The sequence below is a fragment of the Suillus clintonianus genome (assembly GCF_016758775.1).
Source record: "Suillus clintonianus strain FC179 chromosome Unknown DEU56scaffold_7, whole genome shotgun sequence".
NCBI classification, from domain to species: Eukaryota; Fungi; Basidiomycota; class Agaricomycetes; order Boletales; family Suillaceae; genus Suillus; species Suillus clintonianus.
Genome location: NW_024539231.1, coordinates 572,933 through 596,035, shown reverse-complemented (window position 1 = coordinate 596,035; position 23,103 = coordinate 572,933). Strand labels below are relative to the sequence as shown.

Below are 23,103 nucleotides of genomic sequence, written 5' to 3'. Positions count from 1 at the left end.
AGCTTTGTCTTCGCCGCAGTCGTCCCACCATATTTACCACCAACGGCGAATAAGAGCAAGCACGGTCTTGCACTGCCTGCAAAGCATGTATACTGCGCCCATCTTTAGCCGCACCTTCTCGAACCCAGCTTAAAACGTGGCCTTGTTTTCCCACCGATGGGCTCACACATGTATCGCGTTTTCCGCTCTCTTCAATGGCTAGTACGTGTACTAATCAAGGTGTGGGTTGTTTCCGAACTGCTGGCACCTTGGAAGCAAATTCCCCCGTGGGGGACCGATTAGTGCGATACCAGTAAGCTCAAGATTTTGCAAATTGATGAGGAATATTCCGAATGCCTGTTTTCAGCCAAGCCCAATCATGGATCGTCACCAACTTCCGAGTTCGGCCACTGGCACCGATTCCTATCAGTGTTCTTTCTGTCAGATTCAATGAATTCATTGACTCGTCCGGCGCGAGGGCCTATCAACAGCCTGAGAGTCTCAGCAAAATGGGTGTTTCCGTGCAGATAGGCTCCATGGTGCTTTCTCCACTGGGGGCGACACAACCGTCATTTCATTCATATCCAGTACCCCATTGATGCTGTCCTTTATCTTCGCCTCGATTTCGTATTCAGGGCTGCTTTCATTCATAGCTGCGAATGCTTATGATCACTCACTATCGATGTGATAAGTTAGTGTTTGAGATATCGTGAATGGCGAGTCGTATCAAGATCTCTGGTTGAATTTTGACATATTCTTAGAGCGGACCGGTGTTGTTTATACAACAGGATTCGAAGAGGAACGGCACAGATTGGAGACGAGGGGGTTCGAATATGGATGGTACATATCCGGGAAATGTTGGGGAACCCTTGCTGTCATTACACTCAGGTAAATCACATCCGTAGTGAATTCAACATGAAGCTGACATTTTGAATGATTAATTAGGTCTACGAGGGGGATCCTGACTCTGACTTGCCAAGTATTTACACCGAGAGTCTCCTGTAGAAATTTATATGGAAATTTGCACTCACTTCACATTGTATTTATAGGGCTGTGCCATGGCTGAAAGATAGGGGTACTACAATGATGTTCTGTTGTCTGTAAGCCAGGCTTTTAGCCTATGTACACATATAAACATTGCTAGACACGTGTTTTCCTAAGCTTATACACTATATTGCTATCTGCTTCAGACTGTGAGTTTGTTGTGTTTTGCATGGTCTTTCATGATTTTCCATTGTAATGTGAATTAACACTACCTGAAATAGATGGGTAGTGGTAAACATACAGGAATCAAGCACTGCTAAAAACCTCCATCATCATGTCATAATATGTTAATCTATTAGAGGCAATACATGGTGGAGGAATCAGGATCAGACAGACATACAATGTTGATGTGATACACAATAAGCATCCTTCCACCAGTTACTGCCAGTTCCAGAGTACTAGCCACTGAGTAACATAATGTATTGCTTGGCATGAGAATAGATAAGAATCTTCTAGAAGGTTAAGAACTTAGTTTGGTAAATGAGTCATATTGCTAATTAATTTCAAACTCCGACCGCAGGACTATAAATTGGGACATGGGTCCATATTTTATTGATTTATCTCTCAACCAAGTGCCACCATTATCCACAACTTTCTCTTGTAATGACACATCCTTCAAGCAGCCCTTCCTATGATGGTGGTGTTGGAGTACGTTCTTCACCTACTATTTCCAAAGTTTTGCCTTCTATCATTTCTGGAGCAAATGTCCAGTCACAGAACCATCGTTCTGCTGGACATCATGTACAATGGTCAATTCCATTAGTGCATACCAGAGGTATTCCTGCAAGGGAATCTCATGGGATTAATCCTGTATTAGCTATTTTTACTCCCTCTATTGTCTCTCATCAGTCTTTCCAGGATGATACTGGGACCATTGCAGGCGCCATGCAGGGTCTCAATTTGACCCCTGCTACTCCTAGTACAAGTACCAGTTTACCTGCTCATGGCAAGCTACCATCCCAATTTTTCCCATCATTATGTCACCAACCCACTAGCACAGCCAAAGGTGCTCACCAAGGTTCCTCCTTAATCACTGCACCCATGGATCCAAATTTGCGATTCATTTTTGAGCGCCGGTACCAAGCTGCTCGAGCAAGGGAACTTTCCAATCCTGTATGCTCTAGTGTCATTAATGAGAGCCCTGCCTCCACAGGTAACCTTAGCATGCCTTCATTGATATTCTACTCTAAACTTCACATATCAGAACCCCAAAACCCAATGTCAGAAGTGTCTGAGGTAGTGCATCACCAGCCAAATGGCACTGTGGACTCTATTGATGATGTCATTGGAACTCCCCCACCAACTTCCACTGTCATGGAAGATGCCATTGACCTCACCCTTGGCAGTGATGAGGGGAGTAGTCCTTTGCAAAAGCAACCCACACAGAAGCAGAAAAATGTGAGCAATGCTAGTTTTGATCCGAGCCCATCAATAACATTCAGACTCAGATCCTGTCCACGTCGATCAAAGTCAACACAGCCAAGCGCCGTGTTGACTCAGATTCCAGTGATACCTCGGAAGACGGTCCTCGAAAGCGCCGAAAGAGAACCGGAGCGCTGCCTCGTTCTGACTCAGACTCAGCGACGAGCGACACTGACAACGAACGCAGCCACGTCCCGCCACAGCGCTTGTCAATCGAACCACCGTCGTCGAGTAGATACTCGACCAGCAGCGTCGAAGTTACCGACACTCCGGCGAGCGGTCCAAGATCTATAGCGGACGCGTACAACAATGGTATAAAGCCTTCCGTCTCTCTTGATGACGCACCAAGGCACTCGGCCCAGGAGAGTAGGGTTTCAGTAGTAGTGCGCACTCGCAACAGGCCGAACACTGGGAGTGCCGTGGCGTCGAGCAGCAGGGTCAGGATGGAAGACATGGAAGTGTCGGACGCCGAGGCCAATACCGGTGATCCTCAGCGAGCACGGCTCTACTCGAGTGCGATCTCTCGAAAAGTGCGTTTGTGGGCAGAAAAACTGAAAGGAATCCCCCGCGCGCATTTGGATTCCCTGTTCGACGACAGCGTAGTGGGTGTTTCTCCGTTCTCGTCGTATTATCTGAGCACTAACCTACGCACCTTCCGGAAACAGGTGGTTATGTCCAAAGCCGAGATTCTGGAGTTGTTGAGAGAGATTGACGAAGACAAGAACTGGGCTACTCGTGCGGAAGTCGAGGATTCTCGTCTTGAAAGGTTTCTGGTCGCCGTCGTGACTGAACATCTGGTGAACGGGACGGAAGCCTACAGGCTCGCAATCCGCATCCTCGATAACTTTGCGCAGAGGTTCCGCGGCCAGAGGTACCCGCAGACACGTAGGTGAAGGGAGAACAGGTTGACGGGATGTAACTCGTGAGATGCTGTAGATGGCGTGGACGTGGAACGAGTTTCAAAATTTTCGCAGGTGCCAGCCATGGCGCTCATATTCTAGAGGGGTAACTTGTCCGTTTTTGGCGTGTGCCGTTGTCTCATCGTCTTTGTGCGCTGTCTCACTGTCGCTATCTTTGCTTTGTTGTCGTGCTTTGTCAATGCTTTGTGAACGTTAGAACGTTGACGTTCTTTGCTCTGATATTTTTTTCTTCAAGTCATCATGTCGATAACCCCTAACGTATATTGATAACTCCCCTAAACACAAACTCTTTGCATTAGCTAACTTTTCATGAATGCGTACGCCCAACGACTTCTGTGTAAATTCTGATCTATAGTCCTATGAATCGTAACCATGCTTCCATGAGTGTCGTATGCTACTGCTGAGTAAAATTATTGCATGAACTATAGTGGGCTGGTAAAAGTAAGTCATGAAATGGTGTAGGAACGAAGACGTGAAGTCACGTATGCAATGGGTGGTGATCAGGGAGTGGAAAAGTAACAGTTGATGAGACGCCGATGCTAACAAGCCATGTCTATCCGCCGCTTCTTCATTGCCGGGCCCTCATCAGCCGAGTCAATGTCGTCCACAACAATGATAGGAGACTCGCTGCGAGGGGGAGGTATGGGTGAGGTGATTGGCACAGGCACGGGAGGCTTCTCCGCGATACTGAGAGGAACGCTCTCAGCGGTCGGTGGATGGGCGGCTGGTGCTTGGGTCTGGGCACTGCTGAAATCCGGCACTGTCGCTGGTTGAGGCGTCCGTGATGGGAGCGGCGCAGTGGTAAATGGCCCACCTGGCGGGGGCGCTTTGTTGTCACGAGACCCGGGTGTACCTCCACGGCCGCCTCTTGCGCGTTTGGCCCGTCCGCGTCCGCGCGTCATTTTCTCCTTGAGATATCGCACGATATGGCCTTGTAGAATCTCTAGTGCCTTCTGGGCGCCAAGCGCCTCGAGCTCTCGGAGCTGCTCTGGAGACAGATGTGAAAAGATTGTGGGAGACAGTATAAGGGTATTGTTATGAAGAATAATAGGTTGTGCTTGCTCAGGGTTTGAGGATGAAGGATGCGAAGGAGGAACAGGCCCGACGATGATGGGTAGGCAAACAGATGCTGGTAATGCTGAGAAGGGTGCAGATGCAGCGCTAGATGCCGCACATGCGGAAGATTCTGATGAAGGAGTCGCTGCTAGTGCAGGAGCCACATGTGGAGATGCGGCTCCTGGTGCTGGATGTATTGTTGAAACGAGTTTGGGTGCCATGAGAGGCTCTGTCTTGATCTTAGGTGTGGTTGTGAAAGGACTCGTGAGAGGGGCTGTTGTCATCGGGTTTGACTGCAGTGTAGAGGAATTAGTTGACTTGAACGGCAGCGGCATGGATGTTAACGGTGGCGGAAGAGTGACGCCTTTGATGTCGCCCTTGACGCTGCGTTTGAGTGCAGGTTCTAGAGGCGTTGCCTTCTCCTTCTTCCTGCCCTTTCCGTCTTTACCACCCGTACTTGACGATGCAGCTTGTGATCTGGCTTCCTGCTCCTCGAAGGTGTGTTCATACTGTTCGTCCACAGACCAATAAAACCCCTTCCCGCGCTCTCCGGAGCTCCTCTCCATCTTCTTGAACGCACGGCCGGAAGATAAATTATGTCGAACAGAGTTCTGAAAAGCAGGTGAGCCATTGTACTGTCAAGTGCTATATCGGAGATAAGGCAGCTCACCTCCCACCCTGCACCCTCGTTGTACCGATACCAGTCATAATTCTCCATCATCCACGAACATATATCCTGTAGTGTTGCCTTACCGCCCATCGCCTTGATAGCTCGATAGCAGAGTTGAGCGTAGGTAAATTGAGGTTTGGGGGGCATGACCTCCGGCTTTGGTATAAGCGCAAGGTCTGATTTCTTGCGCTTCTTGGGCGCATTCTTTGCCCTGGATATACTGTTCGTATTTGGGAGTTGTGGGTCGGGTGACTTTGGTGGCGGAATCGGTACGGAGACGGGCGGCGGTGAATTCGAGGGTAGAGAGGAAGGTGGCGATATAGACGTAATATCGACAGAGGGCGACCGCGCGCGCTGCACTGATGAATTTGAACTCGGGGATGGCGAGTCCTCCGGCGCTGGAGGGGGTGGGAGTACGAAATGGAAAGTCCTCGAAGCTATCTGAATCTGGGACCTGATTCGTGGTCAAACGAGCCCCGGCTCATGAGAAACGAAAGACCGACCTTTCCCCCAAAGGAACCCTACTACCGCTGCCCGACCAAACACCGTCCACCCAAGCGCCGTTTCTACCAACGACGACGAGAACAAAGCGCTCCTCGTCCTCCTCGTACTCGATCTTTGCATGGAGCCTGGATACACTCTTGAGGGGTCCCAAATCGACATCAACAGGACTGTTGTCGCCGGCAGATGTAGAAGCGTTGGGTATGCAACGTCGTCCAATAGTTACAGTCAGGGTCTGAAGATAGAAAGTGATGTTTGGGAAGACAAGAGAATAATATGCGCTGATCTTTGCTGTAGAGTCATCTGGAGATAGTGAATTGCGAAGAACGTCGATGTTGTCCATCTGAGAGTCCAGCGCTGCGAGGGCTGTTAAGGACATTATTGTTGGAGTCGGCGGGTGTCGGTGAGACTGACTTGCTTTCGTCAACACGGGGTCAAAACAAGAAAAAACGACCCCTCCATTATGTAATTTCATGCCACTACTACGGGCCTACTACTAGTAGACTAGGACGGTCATGTCGCGAATGACAGAGAAAGCACAGGATGAAATATCATCTCTAGCCGACAGAAATGTAGATAGCACAGACTCTGATCTGCGTTACATGGCATATGCTGCTCGTCTCAGGACTGCAGTGCGCGCCGGCAGTCGCTATATCGCATATGTACGTTTCCTCCCATCACTCGACTTAACTTGTGTTCGTGGTGGTGACTGATCATAGACCAGTGATGTCGGAGAGGCATTTCGCCCGGTAGTACCTCCTGCCATAGTTACTGCATGTTATGGTATTTCATGGCTATATCTCGCCGGGTACGTGCCGTTTTATCGTCCTCTACTGGCTTGTAACATCATGCCATCCAGCGACGTGAGTTATGAGGCATATAAGACTCACAGACGCGGTCCAAGCCCAATAGAAGCCGCCCATTTCTCTGAGCCGACAAGAGTAGGGATGGTAGCCGTCAAACGTGCGGTTTTTCAATCCGTAGCATCAATGTACGTGCACGTTCCTGACTATTACATCCTTTCATCGTGAATGCATTCTATTGCTCTCATTGGATATTCACCATCACGTACAGGGCTCTTCCCGCATTCACTATTCATACCGCCGTCAACCAAGCAAAGAAAGCTTTCACGAACGTGCAAAACAAGAGATTGAAGACATGGGGTCCGACTATCAGTGGACTTGCTATTGTTCCTTTCCTGCCATACATATTCGATCACCCCGTAGAGACGGCAACAGACAAGGCCTTTGAGTGGATAGAGAATAGGCTAATTGAGAGCCAGGTGGCTAGAAAGAAGACAGGATCGTAATCATATTTCATTTGTGTTACCCACTCCTCTAGCTCACTGTTTACCCTCTGCATCGATATGCTATCTCTGTAGCACATATATTATTTGCCACCATGGTCAGAGTTAAGACCCCCCCCTAACTGTGATCACTGAGAGGCTTACTACTGCTGATGTTGTTCGTCATTGCCTCAATGTTTATTGGTTTCACACCTTTCTTTGTTTACCTTCAGATACCAAATTCAGTCTCCTGGGACCGGACCATTAGATTCCGAAGTGAGACCATATGACCATGCTGGCGTCGAACTTTGAACCCTGCACAATCAACGCACAATCGGACGCATATTAATGGGAAACCAAACACAAATATTATTATTTACACATGGACTGCATGGACTGACTGGTGTTGGCACACGTATTAATGGACCAAAGCAGCATGACATCTATCCAATTAGATCGTATGATTGTAACTTCCTACCCGTGAACGTACAACAATCGTGCTATGTGCGGTATGTTACAGTGTAGTGCGACCGAGTGCGAGTGGAATCGAGCTGATGGAGCTGGGCGGAATAACTCCGACTTCTGTCACGACAGCTGTGATACTCGACGGAGGTGTCAGGTCGTAGAGCGGATTGAGGATCTCTAGATTGAGCTGTTTGTTGAGGGTGAGCGTATCTTTTGACCGAGTGAGGGGGAAGGACGAAAATATATCGCCAGCTGGCGCTGCAGCATAATATCGGATGAGATCAAAGGCAACAACTGCGGGTAAACGTACCGAGCTCGTTCTTGGTAAAACTATCCAGCTGGATTGTTTCCGCGAACTTGTATGTCTCGCAGCAAACGACGACAGGAACGCTGTGCTGTTTTGCCATCATAGCTACTAGGGCTGTGCCTGCACGAGAAAATACGGCGCCGTTTGAATGTAGGGAGTGAGCGCCCACTAAGACTGTCGACACCTCTGTGATGACAGAACCAATCGATGGCAGAAGGAGATAAGTGCAGGGAATACCCATGGCCGAAAGTACGGAGAGTAACTTCTTGCCTATTCCGTAGGCCAAAGCGTGAGATTACAAATGGGGACTACAATAACAGGACCTCTTACCCTCTAGCATTGGCCGGGAATCGACGACGATAACCGAGAATTGCTTCCCATCTTCCCAAGCACCAACCAGAACTTGCTCCACAACTGAAGATCTACACGAAATAACTGTCAGCTGGTGATAACGGGAAAACGGCGAGCCTTTTTACCGAGCATAGGTCAGAATGACGTCTCCGTCTTTGATCTTGGTTCCTGCAGTCTCTTGGATGACTTGATCTGCTATGATAATCCGTTCGCTGATATAATCATCTATCTTTTGACAGAGGGAGTTTTTCGCCTAACAGTGTATGAGCGCGTGTGCGAAGGTGACGAATATATTAACACTAACATCCTGCTCCGGAAGGTCGATATCCGATCCACTGATCTCTAATTTGAGCTCCCGGATGGCATTACCCATAGTGACAGACATTGGGCGAGCAGAAACAAGATGAGTAATTTGAGGTGAAAGATGTGTCAAGAGATGTCTCGAGAGCGTATTGTTAGGAGGAGTGACATAGTCTTGTATGACCTTTAATAAAAGTCAGCGATGTTCGGTAGACCAGGATGATCGCAATGTACAGTTTTAAACGCAGTGAGTGTCGCAATACAGCGCGCATTCGCCCCTGCAATCTTGAACTCCGAAAATTGCAATCCGAGGCGGATGATAGCGGGGTGTATGTCTCCCTTGGTGGGGCCAGGGGGTTTGGGAAGGCCAAAATGGGAGAATATCCGCAAACTACGAGCAGAATCATCGGATGCGGTTTCTTTTGTCTCCTTGGTCGGCTTGCCATCAGGACCCTTTCCACCCTTCTTAGCTGAGGCACTAGTGCTTGCAACAGGTAGTGCACCCTTCTTCGCCTGGGCAGGATTCTGAGTAGATCCGCTAGGATGCGGACCAGCTACTTTGGTAGCAGCTTTTGCAGCTCTCTGACGTTCTTGTTGCTCGCGTCTCTCCGCTTTTGTCATCTGCTTTTGTGACTTCGGGGGCTGAGATGATGATGCTTCGCCATGAGATTGAGCAGGAGCGAGCTTGATCGTGGATTTGGAAGGTGGAGCTGTCATTGTGATGGTCGCAGTTGCGCTCATCGTATTAGCAGAATATTTAACAAAGTCCAAGCTTAAGCTTGGTTAAGAGCAGTAGACATTACATTCAACTTTGATTGATCGTATTCGAATCATCCGAGTCATAGTCTGGGGCACGTGGGAATTTTACTTACATCAGCTTAAGTTCTCACGACCATCATTTTGCTTTGACACACTCCAACGCCGAACGCTGCAGTCAACGATCACATTATAATCTTCATTTATTACTGCACAATGGTATGTTCCACAGAACTACTGACTTCAGGCTTTCATTGACCTTGGTTATAGGGTGTTCCCGCACTGTTCCGCTGGCTGAGCAAGAAGTATCCGAAAATCGGTGAGCAACCCGTGCTTCACTTGTGTTTGTTACGCTAACAGCTACCAGTAACATCTGTCGCTGAAGCGGAGGAGGAAGAAGTTCTCGACGCAGCCGGCGATCCTATCAAACTTCCCGTTGACATTACACAGCCTAATCCCAATGGCGCGGAATTCGACAACTTATACCTGGATATGAACGGTATCGTGAGTGATGCAGGTAATTACGGTTTACGTGGCTGACCACCCGTACACACACAGGTTCATCCTTGTACTCATCCCGAAGGCAAAGTACGCATGTATTGCTCTACAAACTTTGTTCACTCGCTGACTCGTCTTCCGCAGCCGGCTCCCGAAACGGAGGAGGAAATGATGCTCGAGGTCTTCAAGTACACCAACAGAGTAGTTAATATGGTGCGGCCGCGCAAGCTTCTTTTTATGGCCATTGGTGCGTTTTACATTTGTGTTACCTTATACCACGACCTTATGCAGAGTTCAATTAGACGGCGTTGCTCCTCGTGCCAAAATGAATCAACAGCGGAGTAGACGGTTCAGGACCGCTCAAGAGGCAAAAGACAAGGCGGACGCTCGTAAACTTGCTGTCGCTGAGTGGGAAGGTACGTCGTTCTCAGAGCGAACTTACGCTAGGTTTCTAACCCATTTCATTATCACAGCTATGGGTAAGATCATTACCGACGAAGAGAAAAACAAGGAATCCTGGGACTCTAACGCTATCACACCCGGTACGCCGTTCATGGACCTTCTAACAGCGTCGTTACGGTACTGGGTCGTGGAGAAGATGAATACTGATCCAGGGTGGAAAGATGTGCGTAGTGAGCATCTATTAGAGACCCCTTCTGATCTATCTCTTGTACAGCTCCAAGTCATTATCTCGGATGCAAGTGTGCCTGGAGAAGGAGAGCATAAGATTATGGACTACATTCGCAGACAACGCACAAACCCCGGTCATGACCCTAATACTCGACACGTAATATACGGTTTGGTGAGTCGATTTCCAGGTCCATGCTACTCTCTGTTATTCACCGCATATTCAGGATGCTGATCTCATTATGCTCGCCCTCGCGACCCATGAACCATATTTCCGAGTACTTCGGGAAGATGTGTTTGCGCAGGACAAAGGTTCCGGGTGCCGTATATGTGGACAAGAAGGTCACTATGCCGCTCAATGTACAACATTGAAATCAGAGATTAAAAAGCCCCCTCCGCCGGATAAAAAACCGTTCATTTTCCTCGATGTCGCCATTCTGCGCGAGTATCTGGAATCCGAGTTGAATGTGAACAATACGCCATTCCCTTTCGATTTGGAACAGGCTATAGATGACTGGGTGTTGCTCATATTCTTTGTCGGCAACGATTTCTTGCCGCATTTGCCGTCGCTTGAGATTCGCGAAGGAGCGATTGATACTCTCTTGAGGATCTGGAAGATGGAGCTGCCCAGAATGGGTGGATATCTGACGAACCATGGTCAACTAGTGCTTAGTCGTGCACAGATCATATTAGAGGGACTGGCGCGACGAGAGGATGAGATCTTCCGTAAGCGACAAGAGAGTGAGTATCTATAATGTGATCTGTCAACGCCTTAGAGACTTACCATCTCTCAGCTGAGCAACGCCAAGATTCGGAGGCGAAGCGTCGTAGGATTGAAAAGTCTGGGTCTGGAGAGAATGCCGCGAGCGATATTCAGATCGCCACCCCGTCTGCGAAGCTTGGTCTGACTGCATCCACTACATCTCTATCATCTCTTCCCCAACGTGCGGATAATGCTTTTGCTGCCAAGGCCGATTCGATTGGTCTCGGAGCGCCACGTAATGCTCAGTCTCTTGAAGTCGCTCCAGTTGCAGCGCAAGCACTTGCCGGTTCAAATCGTGATGTAGTTGCCAATCGAGCTGCTATACGGATGGCGAATATGAGTGCTGCAGAGATGCTCAAGGCAGAGCTATCTGGACTCATCCCTGTGAAAACGAGTGCTTCTGCTTCTAAACCTGAACCGGTTGTTTCGAACCCTCCACCCAAAGCAGACGCTGAGCTTATGGATGACGGGGACATCCCAGGTCTTGGGAATGCTCCGTCAGCACTTGAATTCGTTGATAATGGGGCTGGTGACATGGATGTCGAGCCCAATAATCCTGTTACTCTTCCAGTTGATGAGCCAGTAACACCTGTCGCTGGCATCAAACGGAAGCTCGAAGAGATCGAAGGAGATGACACTGATGAAGTGGCTGGCATTGATGAGGAGTCATCTGAAGATAACGAAGATGCGTCTTACGCCCTAGTAGTCAGAGCAGATGGCTCAGTTGAGCAGGCCGATAACGTGAGGTATGAAAAGCTGTGGAATATCCAATGCTGTGAATAACATTTCCTCAGATTGTATGAAGCCGGGTATAAGAAGCGATACTATCAGCAAAAATTTGGCCTATCAGAAAATGATGATGATTTCCGAAGAAAGTGGGCGCTTTTGTTATCGATTTCTGAACAAACCTGGCTGACTCTGCTGTGTAAAGGCTAACAAAACACTATGTAGAAGGTATTGCGTGGGTTTTGCATTACTACTACCAAGGGGTGAGCTCCGTCCGCCGATTTGCCTTTCTTTGCTGACTCGGTATCAGACCCCTTCATGGCAATGGTATTATCCATATCATTTTGCGCCTTTCGCGTCGGACTTCGAAGGTTTGGAAAACATGCAGCTGGAGTTCAATCTCGGACAGCCATTCAAACCTTACGAGCAACTTATGGGTGTTTTCCCCCCTGCTAGGTACGTTCGTATTTAGTAATGATTTGACCTCACGGCTAACCAGTAACGCCAGTCGCAAGCACATACCTGAATCATTCCATGATCTCATGATGAACGATGAATCCCCAATTCATGATTTCTACCCAACAACCTTCCAGATCGACATGAATGGGAAGAAGATGTTGTGGCAAGGTGTTGCTCTTTTGCCTTTCATCGATGAGAAGAGGCTATTAGATGCGATGGCCGAGCACTACCCCAAGCTCACTGAGGATGAAGTCCGAAGAAACAGCTGGGGTCACAACGTCATGTTTGTCGCTGATGAACATTCATTGTACCCATTCTTCGAGGGATTATATGGTAAACGCAAGGAGAAACAGGTATGTGGTTAGTTCGATTGAAGCCAATCTCGTTATTGACCACGACTACTCAGCCTCAACCCATGCCTACCAACCTGTCCAAGGGCATCAGTGGTAGCGTTCTACCGAACCCTGATTGTTTACCTGGCTCGACGTATTACTCTCCATTGACTTCTATGAACCTGCAAGATATTAAAAATGATCGCTCTCTCTCCGCGTTGTATTTCTTCCCAAAGCAACTATCTCCCCATCGGTCAATGTTTCTTCCTGGGGTTATAAAACCTACAAGACAACTTACTGGCGAGGATCTTGCTCGGAGGGGTCGAGGGGGTGGCCGAGGGGGCGGCATGGATCGTGGCGGCCGCGGACGGGGCGGCTATCAGAATGGCTCTTACAACAACAACGGACATGGGTACGGCAGCACCCATGGCCAGTCGCACACTGCGACATCATATGTCTCGTCATACACCTCACAGTCTCGGACGCCGTACGCTCAAGGGCCCCAGCAGGGATTCGGAGGGTATGGCTCCAATGGAAGGCCACCAATTCAAAATTACGGTAACAATTATCCTGCCCAGTCGCGTGGTGGTCCACCCCCACGGGGAGGAGCCCCTCCCTCGCGCGGAATGCCACCAGCCCGCGGTGGCCCTCCCCGTGGTGGTCCTCCCCGTGGTGGCCCTCCTCGTGGTGGTAGTTCCGGGTATGGAGCTTCTACGTCCTATCCTCAATCCGCTCATCAACCGGCACATGGCCGTGGAGGCTACTCTGGTGGGTACAATGGCGGCAGCGGAGGGTATGGTGGACAGGCGACTGGTTATGGCGGCTATGGAGGCTACGGTGGCCAGGCAAGCCGAGGTGGCTATGGTGGTTCAGGAGGACAAGACAGCAACAGCAGCTACATGGGTTATGGAAACCAAAATGGCGGACAGACTCGTGGTGGCTATGGAGGCGGCTACAATGGAGGAGGCTACCAGAATCCTTCAAGGGGCCGGGGCCGAGGATTCTAGAGTAACTTATGGATACGGCCTTGCGTTAATATTTTTTCTTCGCAGATATTTTGTATTTTAGACCATCGATATATATTTTGTTGGTTTCTTTCACTGCTGCACAGTCCCGGTCGAGAAATACTTGAATGACGCTCCCAGATCCCATCCCTTAGTAATTCAGACTTTTTTTCGTTCACTTTCCCTGCAAGCGGGCCTGAGCGTCTCTCATAGCCGTTGAATAGAAGATTATCGAGCGTCAACAGAATGGCAAGCTTGGATTCTCGGAGCCTTATGTAAAATGACCCAGTACTTGTGGACCTCACACAATTGAATATTGAACTTGACGACCTCGACCGGGTAACAAATTGATTCGCAGTCCGTAGTATGTAGTACAATGACAATGACAAGATTAGGTATCAACAAATTCGACGTTACTGGATTCATGCGCTGCATGTTCTATTAGCCATAGTAAGATCCCGGAACAGGCATGTCGCGAGGCGCGATGTAGTTCAAGTACAATGCGTACTGCCTCTCGCGTTCCTTGACCTTTTTCCTGAGCTTCTTTTCCTTCTTGCGCCACTTCTTTTCCTCCTTCTTCTCTCGGCGCCTTCTCTTGGAGTCTGCAAGATCAACGCCGCGACCGTAGTACCTGTCGTCCTCAGACTCCGAAGAGAGAGAAGAAGAATCAGACAAGTCTGAATCAGAGTCGAGGTCAGGCATTGGAAGTTGGTTGTCCAGAGTCCCCGTGTGCGGACCTGAGCGTCGTTCGCGGCCCTTGTACAGGACCACCTCGACGCGACGGGCACGGAAGAAGGAATCGTTCCACAGATTGATCAAATCTGCAACAAGTGAACTCCGCTTAGGGGGAGCTTCACCCCTGGAGAACTCATGAATGGGCAACTTGCCGGCCCACGCAAGAGCAAGATCCTAAAGTGGAAAGTGAGTTGATATGTCAATGAATACACGTTTGTAACCACATACATTCATGAATCTGATCCAATCCTGGTGGTATACATCATGAGTATCGAGTACAAGCGGCATGCGAGGAATCTGTTCGTAAAATTTGTCCATATCTTGGATCCTCATCACGCCGAACGGAGTGTAGGGCTGAGCGGCATTTGGCGGACGGGAGAACGCCTCTGGAGCAGCAAGTTGTTGCAACGAGTCTCCTCCCGTGGCAGCGCCGGGCATACGGGGCGATGTAGGGAATCCTGCGTTGGGCATGCGGGGAGATGAAGTGAATCCTGTGCTAGGCATTCGTGGGGATGAATTGAATCCTGTGTTGGGCATGCGTGGAGACGAAGGGAATCCTGGCCCGGCAGGCGCACCGGGCATTGGAGAAGGTGCTCGCGACCGAGGGGCCGCGATAGGCTGTCCCTCCATTACATGCCCACGGGGGTATACTGAATGAATTTGCGGTGGGGGCACAAATGGTGAAGGAGCGCGCTGAGGATAAGTCGATGCCGCCTGTTGACCATGGTATGGGGACGGTGCGCGAGACGGAGGGCGTGCGTATGGGGAAGGAGCACGAGGCCCCGGTGGCATTGGAGAAGTAGAACGCGCCGCCTGCGGCATTGGAGAGGGCACTCGAGCGCCATAAGGAGAGGGTCCTTGGGCACCATAAGGAGAGGGCGCTCTGGCACCATAAGGAGTGGGCGCTTGGGCACCGTAAGGAGAAGGCGCTCGGGCACCATAAGGAGCGGGAGCTTGGGCACCGTAAGGAGAAGGCGCTCGGGCACCATAAGGAGCGGGCGCTTGTGCACCATAAGGAGATGGCGCTCGGGCACCATAAGGAGCGGGAGCTTGGGCACCATAAGGAGAGGGTGCTCTGGCACCAAAAGGAGATGCTGCCCTCGCCATGGGATCCGGTCCACCAGGGTACGTGGAGGATGAGAATTCTTGCGGCCTTACATTTGGTGAAGTTGAGAAAGCACCCACAGGTCGGTAAGGAGAGGCCGCCCGGTTGTAAGGGCTGGCGCTTCCAGTTGTAGGATAACCTGTTGGACTGGTATACGTTGCGGGAGGGGACGAGTACGCCCCTCCACCACTCTGAGAAAGCTTTCTGGGCCTCGCACCGAAGGAAACCTCCTTGCGGTCGATGTCGAGATCATTGAATCTGCGGTCAAGATCTGAGCTGCTGTAGGCACCGTATGCAGCGGTCCCCGGCGCTGGATATCCAGAGGGAGGTGCTTCTCCGTAGAAGCTCCTTTTGCGTTCTCTGACCTGAGTATCCCTCTCACGTGCCATGCGGATCTCCATTTCGTCCCTTTCAAACTGTTTCGCGATGTTCTTTAGGGATGCCTTCTCTTCTTTTTTCTTGCGCTTCTCTTCAGAGCGTTTCCTGAAAATGATGTAGAGAACGGAGCAGCATGACATTGACTGGACCGTACCACTTTTCAAGCTCCCTCTCGTCTTCCCTGTTGAGCTGGCCGCGATTCCAGGATGCAGCAAATTCCTGATTCATATGCTCAACAGTGTGGTCATGGGCAAAACTCAAGCTATTTGAGGACTCACTGCATTGGCAGGTTGAGCGCCAGTTGGCAAGATCTGTGTGGCTTCGGCAGGGACCCATTGGATACCATGTACAACACCTTGGGGTGTCTGATAGCTGCGTATCATAATCTGATCAGGCGGTGCGATCTTATCAACGTCGCAACCACACTTGCCTAGCAGGCACCGCTCTGCATGATCGATGGGTTACGATAGAGCTAGTTTGCAAGACAGATGCGATCATACCTGAAAGGATGGTATGTAACCTGGCCATCCGCACTAGTGGACGTCGTATAAGTGATAGATCCAGGTGCGATCTGGCCGCCAGACGGGGGTGAATATGGCTGGGGCTGCTGCTGGGGTTGCTGCGGGGGCGCAGTGAATCCTCCGGTTCCGCTCATTGTGCAGTCTGATTCTGAAGATGAGGGAAGGTGGGAGAGAAGGGAATCGCACTGATAAGTGGCGATTGTCGCCTCTCATCTAATTAATTGACCCTGTAGCCCTACCCTGCCTCGTGTTGTGCTATATCGAGACAATCACTGGCGATGGCCGAGTTTTTCAGCGCTGATTTTGATCGGATAGCGCGGAGCGAATGCATGCCGGTCGGATTCAGTACCTTTCTTGATCATTTGCCCCTCGACTTACCTGAGACCTACGTACAAACTCCATCTTGGATGTACTTAGGTATAACAGCTTGCATTGTTACATGATGTATACCCATCCATATCCAAGGAGCGATGGCATAGCAAGAACTCCAATTGACTTCAGACTTCAGTAGTCGCACAATCATGACAACTATACTTAGCTCATGCTCGATATTATCGATGAGCTTGTATCGCGACTGGATCGAGGGAAATATCATGGCTTGAGATAAAGTTGGATGACTCTTACCTGATCCTCTCAGGCTGGTCTGCACGCCGTTCTCGTACAGATAAAAGAGCAATTTTTGTCGCATTGAACTATCAGTTTAATGATTGCCCACGCAAGAAACGAAGCTCTGCCAAAATGAATCCCGTAAGTGCATGTATGCATGATAATCAAAGAAGGACTGGGTCAGATGCTTCCAACATACCAAGATGTCATTATTTTCCGTGAAGAAGCTCCAGAAATATAGGTTCCTCTTTGTCTCCCAAAGCCAGATGCAGCATTGCGTGGGTCCAGTTTGACTGATTACCGAAGCGACGAATCCGGGGGTATACGTCAGGATCTGCATCATCTGCCTATCCATCATTAATGATTTATGATACTGGTGGTAGAGGTGGTCACCTTTAGCGCCCCTTTGGGAATGAAGTATCCATGATAGGCTCATAAACGTCTTCCGAGGGCAAATCATGTATACCATTGCTTGGACTTTGATGTATCGATGGCCTGCTTCTCAATAATACCACGGAGAACCACCGAAGCGCTTCATTTATGAACTTGAATACTTTCACATACGGCCCCGGGAGATGTCCCTAGGTCAGGTTGTTGGCAGCCTGTGCTTGTTGTGAATTTTCGGGATGAAGCCTGATAGGTAAGAAATAATGGTCTACAGAGGTCAGTTCCTTTGCCATCACATCGCAAAAACGACTTACAGTATCAGCTCCCCGTGTACAAACGCCATTCGTCTGGGCAGCCTACTGCAGCGTTATTTGGGCCTTTCTCTGAGCACCTTTCCCTCAAGCAATCAGTTGCAGTGAAAAATCGAGAGGCAGCACCGTGAGCTAGCAATACTTTCAGTTCGTTGACCATTTCCGACGAAGAACTTGAGGACTCTTTATGGAAAAACGCTCCAGGGTGTCAACAGCGAAGGTGCCTAACTGGTTACCAGCCGTCAAAACCATTGCGTGATGAAGATAAATGTGCACAGACATACATGAAAAATTCACTAGATATGCGCGTTGGAAGTCTTGTGATAGTAAGGCTTATTCTCGTCCTCGACATCGTAGCATTGATAGTCCGTTCTGCTAACCAATGCATATGATCACAAAACTCGTGGGGTAAGCGCGCTTTAGGAAACGGCACTCCTGGCGTCCATGAGTGCATGATGTTCAACCAGTGCCAATAGGTACGGCAAGTTTTAGGGCGGCGACACTTTAACCCGTTGCCATATTGCGGCAAAACATGGGAGTTCTTCCATCATCTACAAAATGTCACGATGCAATGATTGGTTCCGCGGAACCAATTTACATTATGATATCGTCGCCCAGAACAAGTGATGGACGGTTCGAGTAGGAAAAGCTGCACTTTTCGAGTAGATCTTTCGCGGGCTGCACAGGTTTGATAAGGATCATAACATGAACCAAGATTATTTTCACTGCAAGTTGCGCAATGCATCAGCCATCGGCTATTTGTAGGCGATAATTTCCTCTTACCATCTTGCTTCCCCAGACTGAATGTCAACGTGGCTGAGCTGAATACACGGTGATGGAGGCTGGTCTCAGCAACTGCGGTGTTAATGCATACTTCATCAGATCCGGGGCCCTTGAGTATCAGGGTACACAACGATTCTCCCTTTCTAACTTCTGGCACTCCAGCCGCGAGAGGAAGCGGTCGGTTAGCGAATAACACCACTGGGTAATGTCATTCAGTCCTCTGTAAATAGTGGTCGACTTCCCGGAAGGATTCGGTGATGTTCCACGACTAGGCGAGTTTGCCTGGAAACGCGGCTCCTAGGAAGCACTTGACTTCCTTTTCCGTAAGACTGACTGTGCAGGGATAAGTGCGTTTTACGGAAGTGGGCAACTCACATCTATTTTTTCTCTGGCGTCCAAGCCTCTTCGCAGTGATGTCGAGATTTGTATTCAATTTATAGACATGATAGGAGATAAACCAGTCAACTGGAAACGACGGTACATGCCACCGAGTTGTCGTAGCGATTTAAAGTTCCATGTGGTCAAACGAATAGCCTTGCGGGAAAGCTGAGGACCGGTGATGCTTCTGATTGTCACGAATCTCCGCCGAAAAATCTGGTAACGTGCCATTGATTTCACTACGACGGAGATGTCGACTATTGCTCGTAGATTGCACATTGCTCCCAAAAAACTCACTCCTGTAGGAATATCGAGTCGCTTTAGGCGCTTTGCGACATGGAAGACAATATCCTTCAGGAGGGAAATGAGTAGCATGATGCGTTCGTCATTGACACTATCCGATACTTTCAGTAGCCCCCATGTCACAATATTATTGACAGTGTAAGAGGGTACGAACGAGGAGATCGTGCAATTGGCGTCAATGTCAATTGTGTCGCGTTCTCATTGTACTTGACCAGCAATGCGAAGGGGCGAGGAGGTAGATGACACTCGCTGTATATTCCACGATTCAGATGGCAACAGAAGATACGACATACTGGTCCGATGGGATGCACAATATTACAAAGTCTTGCAAAAGGTAATAGATTACTTTGCCTGGATGACAGTTTTCCAACTCTTCGCGGAAGGAGCCCGAATGCAGTTCATGAGAACCGCCACCACAATACGATGATAAGGATAAGTGCCACAGCACCAAAGGGTGCATATTGTCGTATGAGCGCCTGAATATTGATGTTTCTTGCTGCCTTGCGGTACTTCTCCGATTCAGAACGCAGGGAAGTTGACAGATGCGACATTCCTGTAAAGCGTCAAGATATCAAAGAAGAGCCTCAAAGATCTCTACACTCACTATCTAACGAGTCCCCCCTCCATAAAAGCTCCTCCATATTCTTGGTCATGATTCGAGTAACGTCTTGCAATTCATTGTTTAACTTGTCCAAGTTTGATGATCCAGCATTATCAGCTGCACGTGTATCTAGATATAGCCGTGCTGTTTTCGACATGAAGGTATCTGAATACAGCGCGAATGAGTCTTCGGTAAAGATACGTGCAGAAGGATCGCGCACCAAACCCGACAAAGGCATAAGGTTTCCGCACCGACTCGACTTTGGGTCCGTAAGATACGGAGAATTCCTTTGAAAGTTCTTCTAAATACGAGAAAGCAAGCTTCCGCGGGTAAGATTTGTCCGCAATAGTGAGATACACGACATTATCCGCGAGGAGGTAGCTATAGCAGCCGGCGGCTTAGAATGCGGAGCCTGATCGAGATGGGAACGGATGCTCACTGAAGCGTGTACTGCCCACTTTCGATGGAACACCGCGGTTCCGAGTTGGGTGTGATGCGTCGAAAAATCAGTTTCGACTGTTGCTTGTGCTCCTGAAGAGCTTGCTCGGTCTATTAGGGTATATGAACCTCCTAAGTAATTGATACAATGAAGAAGCTGACCTGTTCATCATCCACGCTTGCTGCCATTGGCAAAGCATCTGTTGCGCGGACTATTATTGTTGAGCGGACCATGGTGGGAGATGACGACGTTTCAAGATGTTGTCGTGGCTCACAAGTGGTATAAGCACGTGACCGGCGGTGAATTGGTCGATAACCGAAATAGGAAACTTCTGGCAGCACTGTGGTGTGTACGTGTTCGAACGTCCAAGGCCGAGTTCTTAAAAACCTTCTTCAATTCTATCAGTTCGATGGGCCGGTGAAGGCGAATCTCTTACCACTGTCATTCACAAAAAGTCGGGCAATATATAATGGACAAAACCCGAGGAAGTTCTCTGCTCGGCGTCTGCCGCCGGCAGTGTCTCGTTCCGTTGGGGCGTGATTCGTCACTCCGTGAGTGTTTTATTTAAGCATGTTCCAGGGGCCAATTTCTGTTTCAAATCAGCTTTCACAACCACCATCATTATGTCTCCCTCCTTGTTCGACGTTCGCAAACAGGTGCGTACCAAGCGTTGACCATCATCGACTTTACCTGACGTTCGCCTCAACAGCTCGCATTCTACGGTTCCTACCATTCTAATCCAGTCAACGTCCTCATTCACATCTTTGGGGTCCCAGCTCTTCTATGGTACGTCGCCTTTTCATACGTGGAGTGTGGATTAGGTACTACATTGGTCCAATTCAGGAGTGCACTGCTGTTGGCAACTCGCATCCAGACTCCCGCTTTCTTGCCAGAGATTCGCTATACGTTCAATGAGTACCTCGTATTTGATATGAACACCCCCGCGATGGTCACCGCTATCTACCTCCTGTACTATCTTATCCTGGAACCGATTGCTGCTGTCAGTCTCTCTATCGTATCTGTAGCGCCACCTGACACTAGTCCCAGTTGTTGTACGCGCCGCAGATGGCGGTGACACTACTGACTGCAACAGCTCACGCACACCACCCTGATGGTATTCGAGACGCGATTATCGTCCAAGTTGTCTCATGGATTGCGCAGTTTCTGGGGCATGGACTTGCTGAGGGTCGTGCACCGGCCCTTCTAGACAACATCGTTGGCGGTAGGTCATCTGTCTGGCATTTAACCTCTGTGTATTGGCTGCTAATAGTCCTTTCCAGCCTTTGTACTCGCTCCTTTCTTCGTCCACTTGGAATTGTTGTTCATGCTAGGATATCGTCCCGTCCTGCACAAACAGCTGCAAAACGATGTCGGCGTTGAGATCGCCAGGATCAGAAAGGCACAAGGCGAAAAGAGGCGTCGTGCAGAAAAGAAGTCCAGTTAATTTGATCGATGACGGGAGCCTGATATCAGATCTATAATCTTTGAATCTCCATGTTGTGTATTTTTCGGCTAGTTGTCAGACCTTATTATTCCTAGCCTGTGGAGGTTCTGGGCTGTACATAGTTCGTCATCGTCTTGTATCATACATTACATTGAAACCGGTCTCCACTATCAGGTTGCATATTTATCAGTTTACCCTTCAAATGAGACTGGCGGGAGGTTGGAGGGCCGGCTCTCCAGTAGGGGTAACATAGCACGAGGTGAGGCCTCCGTCGACCTTGAAATCCGTACCCTATTGACGTGGCATTAGACAAGCATCTCGCATTAATTGGAAAGAAACACACAGTCATATAACTGCTGTCATCGCTCGCCACTGCGTATGAGATAGTAAAATCAGATCAGCCGGATAGCGTCACCCAAGCAGAGACGTACGGAACAATGCAGCCTTGGCGAGTTCAACGGCCTCACCGAAACGACCCATGGGGAGGTGAACGAGCCGGCGCTCTTTCTTCTCCGACGTGTTGAGGAAATCCATCAAAAGAGCTTCAAAACATTATATGTCAGCGACATAAATTTTGGTGCAGATGTGATGTGCACTGACGCGTCTTCAGCGGTCCGCTGCGAGTACCAAGGTCAGCATGCAGCAATGCAAGTCTCACTTCAGCTTACGGGCAAAGGGAATTCAGCCGAATTCCTTCTCTCGCATGCACCATTGCGAGCTCTCGTGTCATGGATAACACAGCGCCCTGATGTCCTTTCAAACTAATGTATCCTAGCGAAAAACTATTCTACTTACCTTGGATGCAGTATCTGAAAATCATCTTTTAGAAAAACAAAAAAAGTGCAGTGTGTTCACGTACATGCCAACTGTGGGGTAGCGGCACCCATGATAGCAACAAAGCTCGCAGTGTTGATGATGGAGCCCCCAACACGGAGGCCCTTCTCCTCGTCGACAGGATTTTCCCGCATAGCCATAATGGCATACTTGCAGCCCCACCAGACACCTTTCACGTTGATTTGCATTGTCAAATCCCAAATCTTCTCCTCTGTGTTGAGGGCGTGATCGTCTGCTGGGTGCATGATACCCGCGTTGTTGAACTGCGGACTCGTTGAAACACCGTGCAGATAATCATAAAATATGAATCCTACCATTACATCTAATCTACCGAATTCTGCAACAGCGCGATCAACCGCTGCTTTGATGTCATCTTCCTTCCCGACATCAGCGCGAACGGCCAGCGCTTTGACGTTCGGGAAGCGTTGCTGGATGAGCTCAGCACCTTTCTGCGCAGCTGGTAGATTGATGTCGACCAGCAAAACATTTGCGCCTTCTTGAGCGAAGAGCAGAGACGACTCAAGACCTATCCCACTGTAATCGTATTAAGATAAGAAAATGCGATTTGTTCTAGCAGACTCACGAGCCGGCTCCAGTAATAAGAGCAGACTACATCAAAATTTTCGTCAGCAGTATGTCAGGTTGCAAGGTATCTATGTTGGATTACTTTGTTTGCAAGGCGTCCTGGCATGACTAGGTTGATAAGTTCAAGTTGTGGTTGGTTCAGGAAAGGTCGCGGTGCTAGAGCTGATACTATCAGATAGGATAATGCTATTTATAGCTCAGGCTTGTGATTGTCGATCCAATAAACCT

At 49.2% G+C, this 23,103-nt stretch overlaps 9 protein-coding genes across 9 annotated transcripts; 4 read left to right on the top strand and 5 right to left on the bottom strand.

Moving 5' to 3' along the window:
* Positions 1-1,586: 1,586 nt before the first annotated feature.
* On the top strand, positions 1,587-3,593 carry DEU56DRAFT_776647 (uncharacterized protein; the record flags this gene model as incomplete). Its single annotated transcript, XM_041351723.1, has 5 exons — positions 1,587-1,671; positions 1,882-1,969; positions 2,024-2,176; positions 2,228-2,421; positions 2,472-3,593. Coding segments are annotated over exons 1-5 (1,343 nt in total), but the record flags the coding sequence as incomplete, so codon positions are not given.
* Positions 3,594-3,904: 311 nt separating this feature from the next.
* Positions 3,905-5,935, bottom strand: DEU56DRAFT_727576 (uncharacterized protein; the record flags this gene model as incomplete). The annotated part of the gene is made up of 3 exons (XM_041347994.1): positions 3,905-5,032; positions 5,092-5,545; positions 5,595-5,935. 3 exons carry the CDS (start codon positions 5,933-5,935, stop codon positions 3,905-3,907), a joined length of 1,923 nt encoding a protein of 640 aa, XP_041213506.1.
* A 132-nt stretch (positions 5,936-6,067) lies between these two features.
* Positions 6,068-7,134, top strand: DEU56DRAFT_776621 (mitochondrial 18 KDa protein-domain-containing protein). The gene is made up of 4 exons (XM_041351722.1): positions 6,068-6,254; positions 6,312-6,400; positions 6,452-6,583; positions 6,667-7,134. The coding sequence occupies exons 1-4, from the start codon at positions 6,108-6,110 to the stop codon at positions 6,899-6,901; spliced, it is 603 nt and encodes a 200-aa protein (XP_041213505.1). The 5' UTR covers positions 6,068-6,107; the 3' UTR covers positions 6,902-7,134.
* Positions 7,135-7,222: 88 nt separating this feature from the next.
* DEU56DRAFT_776620 (eukaryotic translation initiation factor 2B delta subunit) lies at positions 7,223-9,105 on the bottom strand. The gene is made up of 6 exons (XM_041351721.1): positions 8,535-9,105; positions 8,305-8,484; positions 8,126-8,253; positions 7,980-8,071; positions 7,653-7,919; positions 7,223-7,600 (listed from the first exon to the last, which is right to left on the bottom strand). The coding sequence occupies exons 1-6, from the start codon at positions 9,039-9,041 to the stop codon at positions 7,392-7,394; spliced, it is 1,383 nt and encodes a 460-aa protein (XP_041213504.1). The 5' UTR covers positions 9,042-9,105; the 3' UTR covers positions 7,223-7,391.
* A 107-nt stretch (positions 9,106-9,212) lies between these two features.
* Positions 9,213-13,441, top strand: DEU56DRAFT_849845 (exoribonuclease 2; the record flags this gene model as incomplete). Its single annotated transcript, XM_041355169.1, has 16 exons — positions 9,213-9,275; positions 9,327-9,375; positions 9,424-9,560; positions 9,615-9,644; positions 9,699-9,801; positions 9,857-9,970; positions 10,028-10,179; positions 10,231-10,356; positions 10,409-10,922; positions 10,976-11,690; positions 11,739-11,819; positions 11,876-11,933; positions 11,981-12,126; positions 12,179-12,482; positions 12,536-12,873; positions 13,000-13,441. Coding segments are annotated over exons 1-16 (3,312 nt in total), but the record flags the coding sequence as incomplete, so codon positions are not given.
* A 333-nt stretch (positions 13,442-13,774) lies between these two features.
* On the bottom strand, positions 13,775-16,507 carry DEU56DRAFT_519804 (uncharacterized protein). The gene is made up of 6 exons (XM_041346605.1): positions 16,184-16,507; positions 16,114-16,128; positions 15,962-16,055; positions 15,838-15,902; positions 14,429-15,788; positions 13,775-14,374 (listed from the first exon to the last, which is right to left on the bottom strand). The coding sequence occupies exons 1-6, from the start codon at positions 16,336-16,338 to the stop codon at positions 13,907-13,909; spliced, it is 2,157 nt and encodes a 718-aa protein (XP_041213502.1). The 5' UTR covers positions 16,339-16,507; the 3' UTR covers positions 13,775-13,906.
* Positions 16,508-19,179: 2,672 nt separating this feature from the next.
* On the bottom strand, positions 19,180-20,328 carry DEU56DRAFT_776606 (Longin-like domain-containing protein). Its single transcript, XM_041351720.1, has 5 exons — positions 20,174-20,328; positions 20,013-20,122; positions 19,794-19,954; positions 19,577-19,738; positions 19,180-19,525 (listed from the first exon to the last, which is right to left on the bottom strand). The coding sequence occupies exons 1-5, from the start codon at positions 20,243-20,245 to the stop codon at positions 19,371-19,373; spliced, it is 660 nt and encodes a 219-aa protein (XP_041213501.1). The 5' UTR covers positions 20,246-20,328; the 3' UTR covers positions 19,180-19,370.
* Positions 20,329-20,635: 307 nt separating this feature from the next.
* Positions 20,636-21,456, top strand: DEU56DRAFT_908048 (uncharacterized protein; the record flags this gene model as incomplete). The annotated part of the gene is made up of 5 exons (XM_041356955.1): positions 20,636-20,668; positions 20,722-20,798; positions 20,856-21,012; positions 21,060-21,234; positions 21,293-21,456. 5 exons carry the CDS (start codon positions 20,636-20,638, stop codon positions 21,454-21,456), a joined length of 606 nt encoding a protein of 201 aa, XP_041213500.1.
* A 67-nt stretch (positions 21,457-21,523) lies between these two features.
* Positions 21,524-23,031, bottom strand: DEU56DRAFT_519563 (uncharacterized protein). The gene is made up of 10 exons (XM_041346604.1): positions 22,958-23,031; positions 22,874-22,899; positions 22,605-22,824; positions 22,316-22,553; positions 22,252-22,265; positions 22,125-22,201; positions 22,057-22,073; positions 21,888-21,998; positions 21,800-21,828; positions 21,524-21,747 (listed from the first exon to the last, which is right to left on the bottom strand). The coding sequence occupies exons 1-10, from the start codon at positions 22,979-22,981 to the stop codon at positions 21,655-21,657; spliced, it is 849 nt and encodes a 282-aa protein (XP_041213499.1). The 5' UTR covers positions 22,982-23,031; the 3' UTR covers positions 21,524-21,654.
* Between the last annotated feature and the right edge of the window lie 72 nt (positions 23,032-23,103).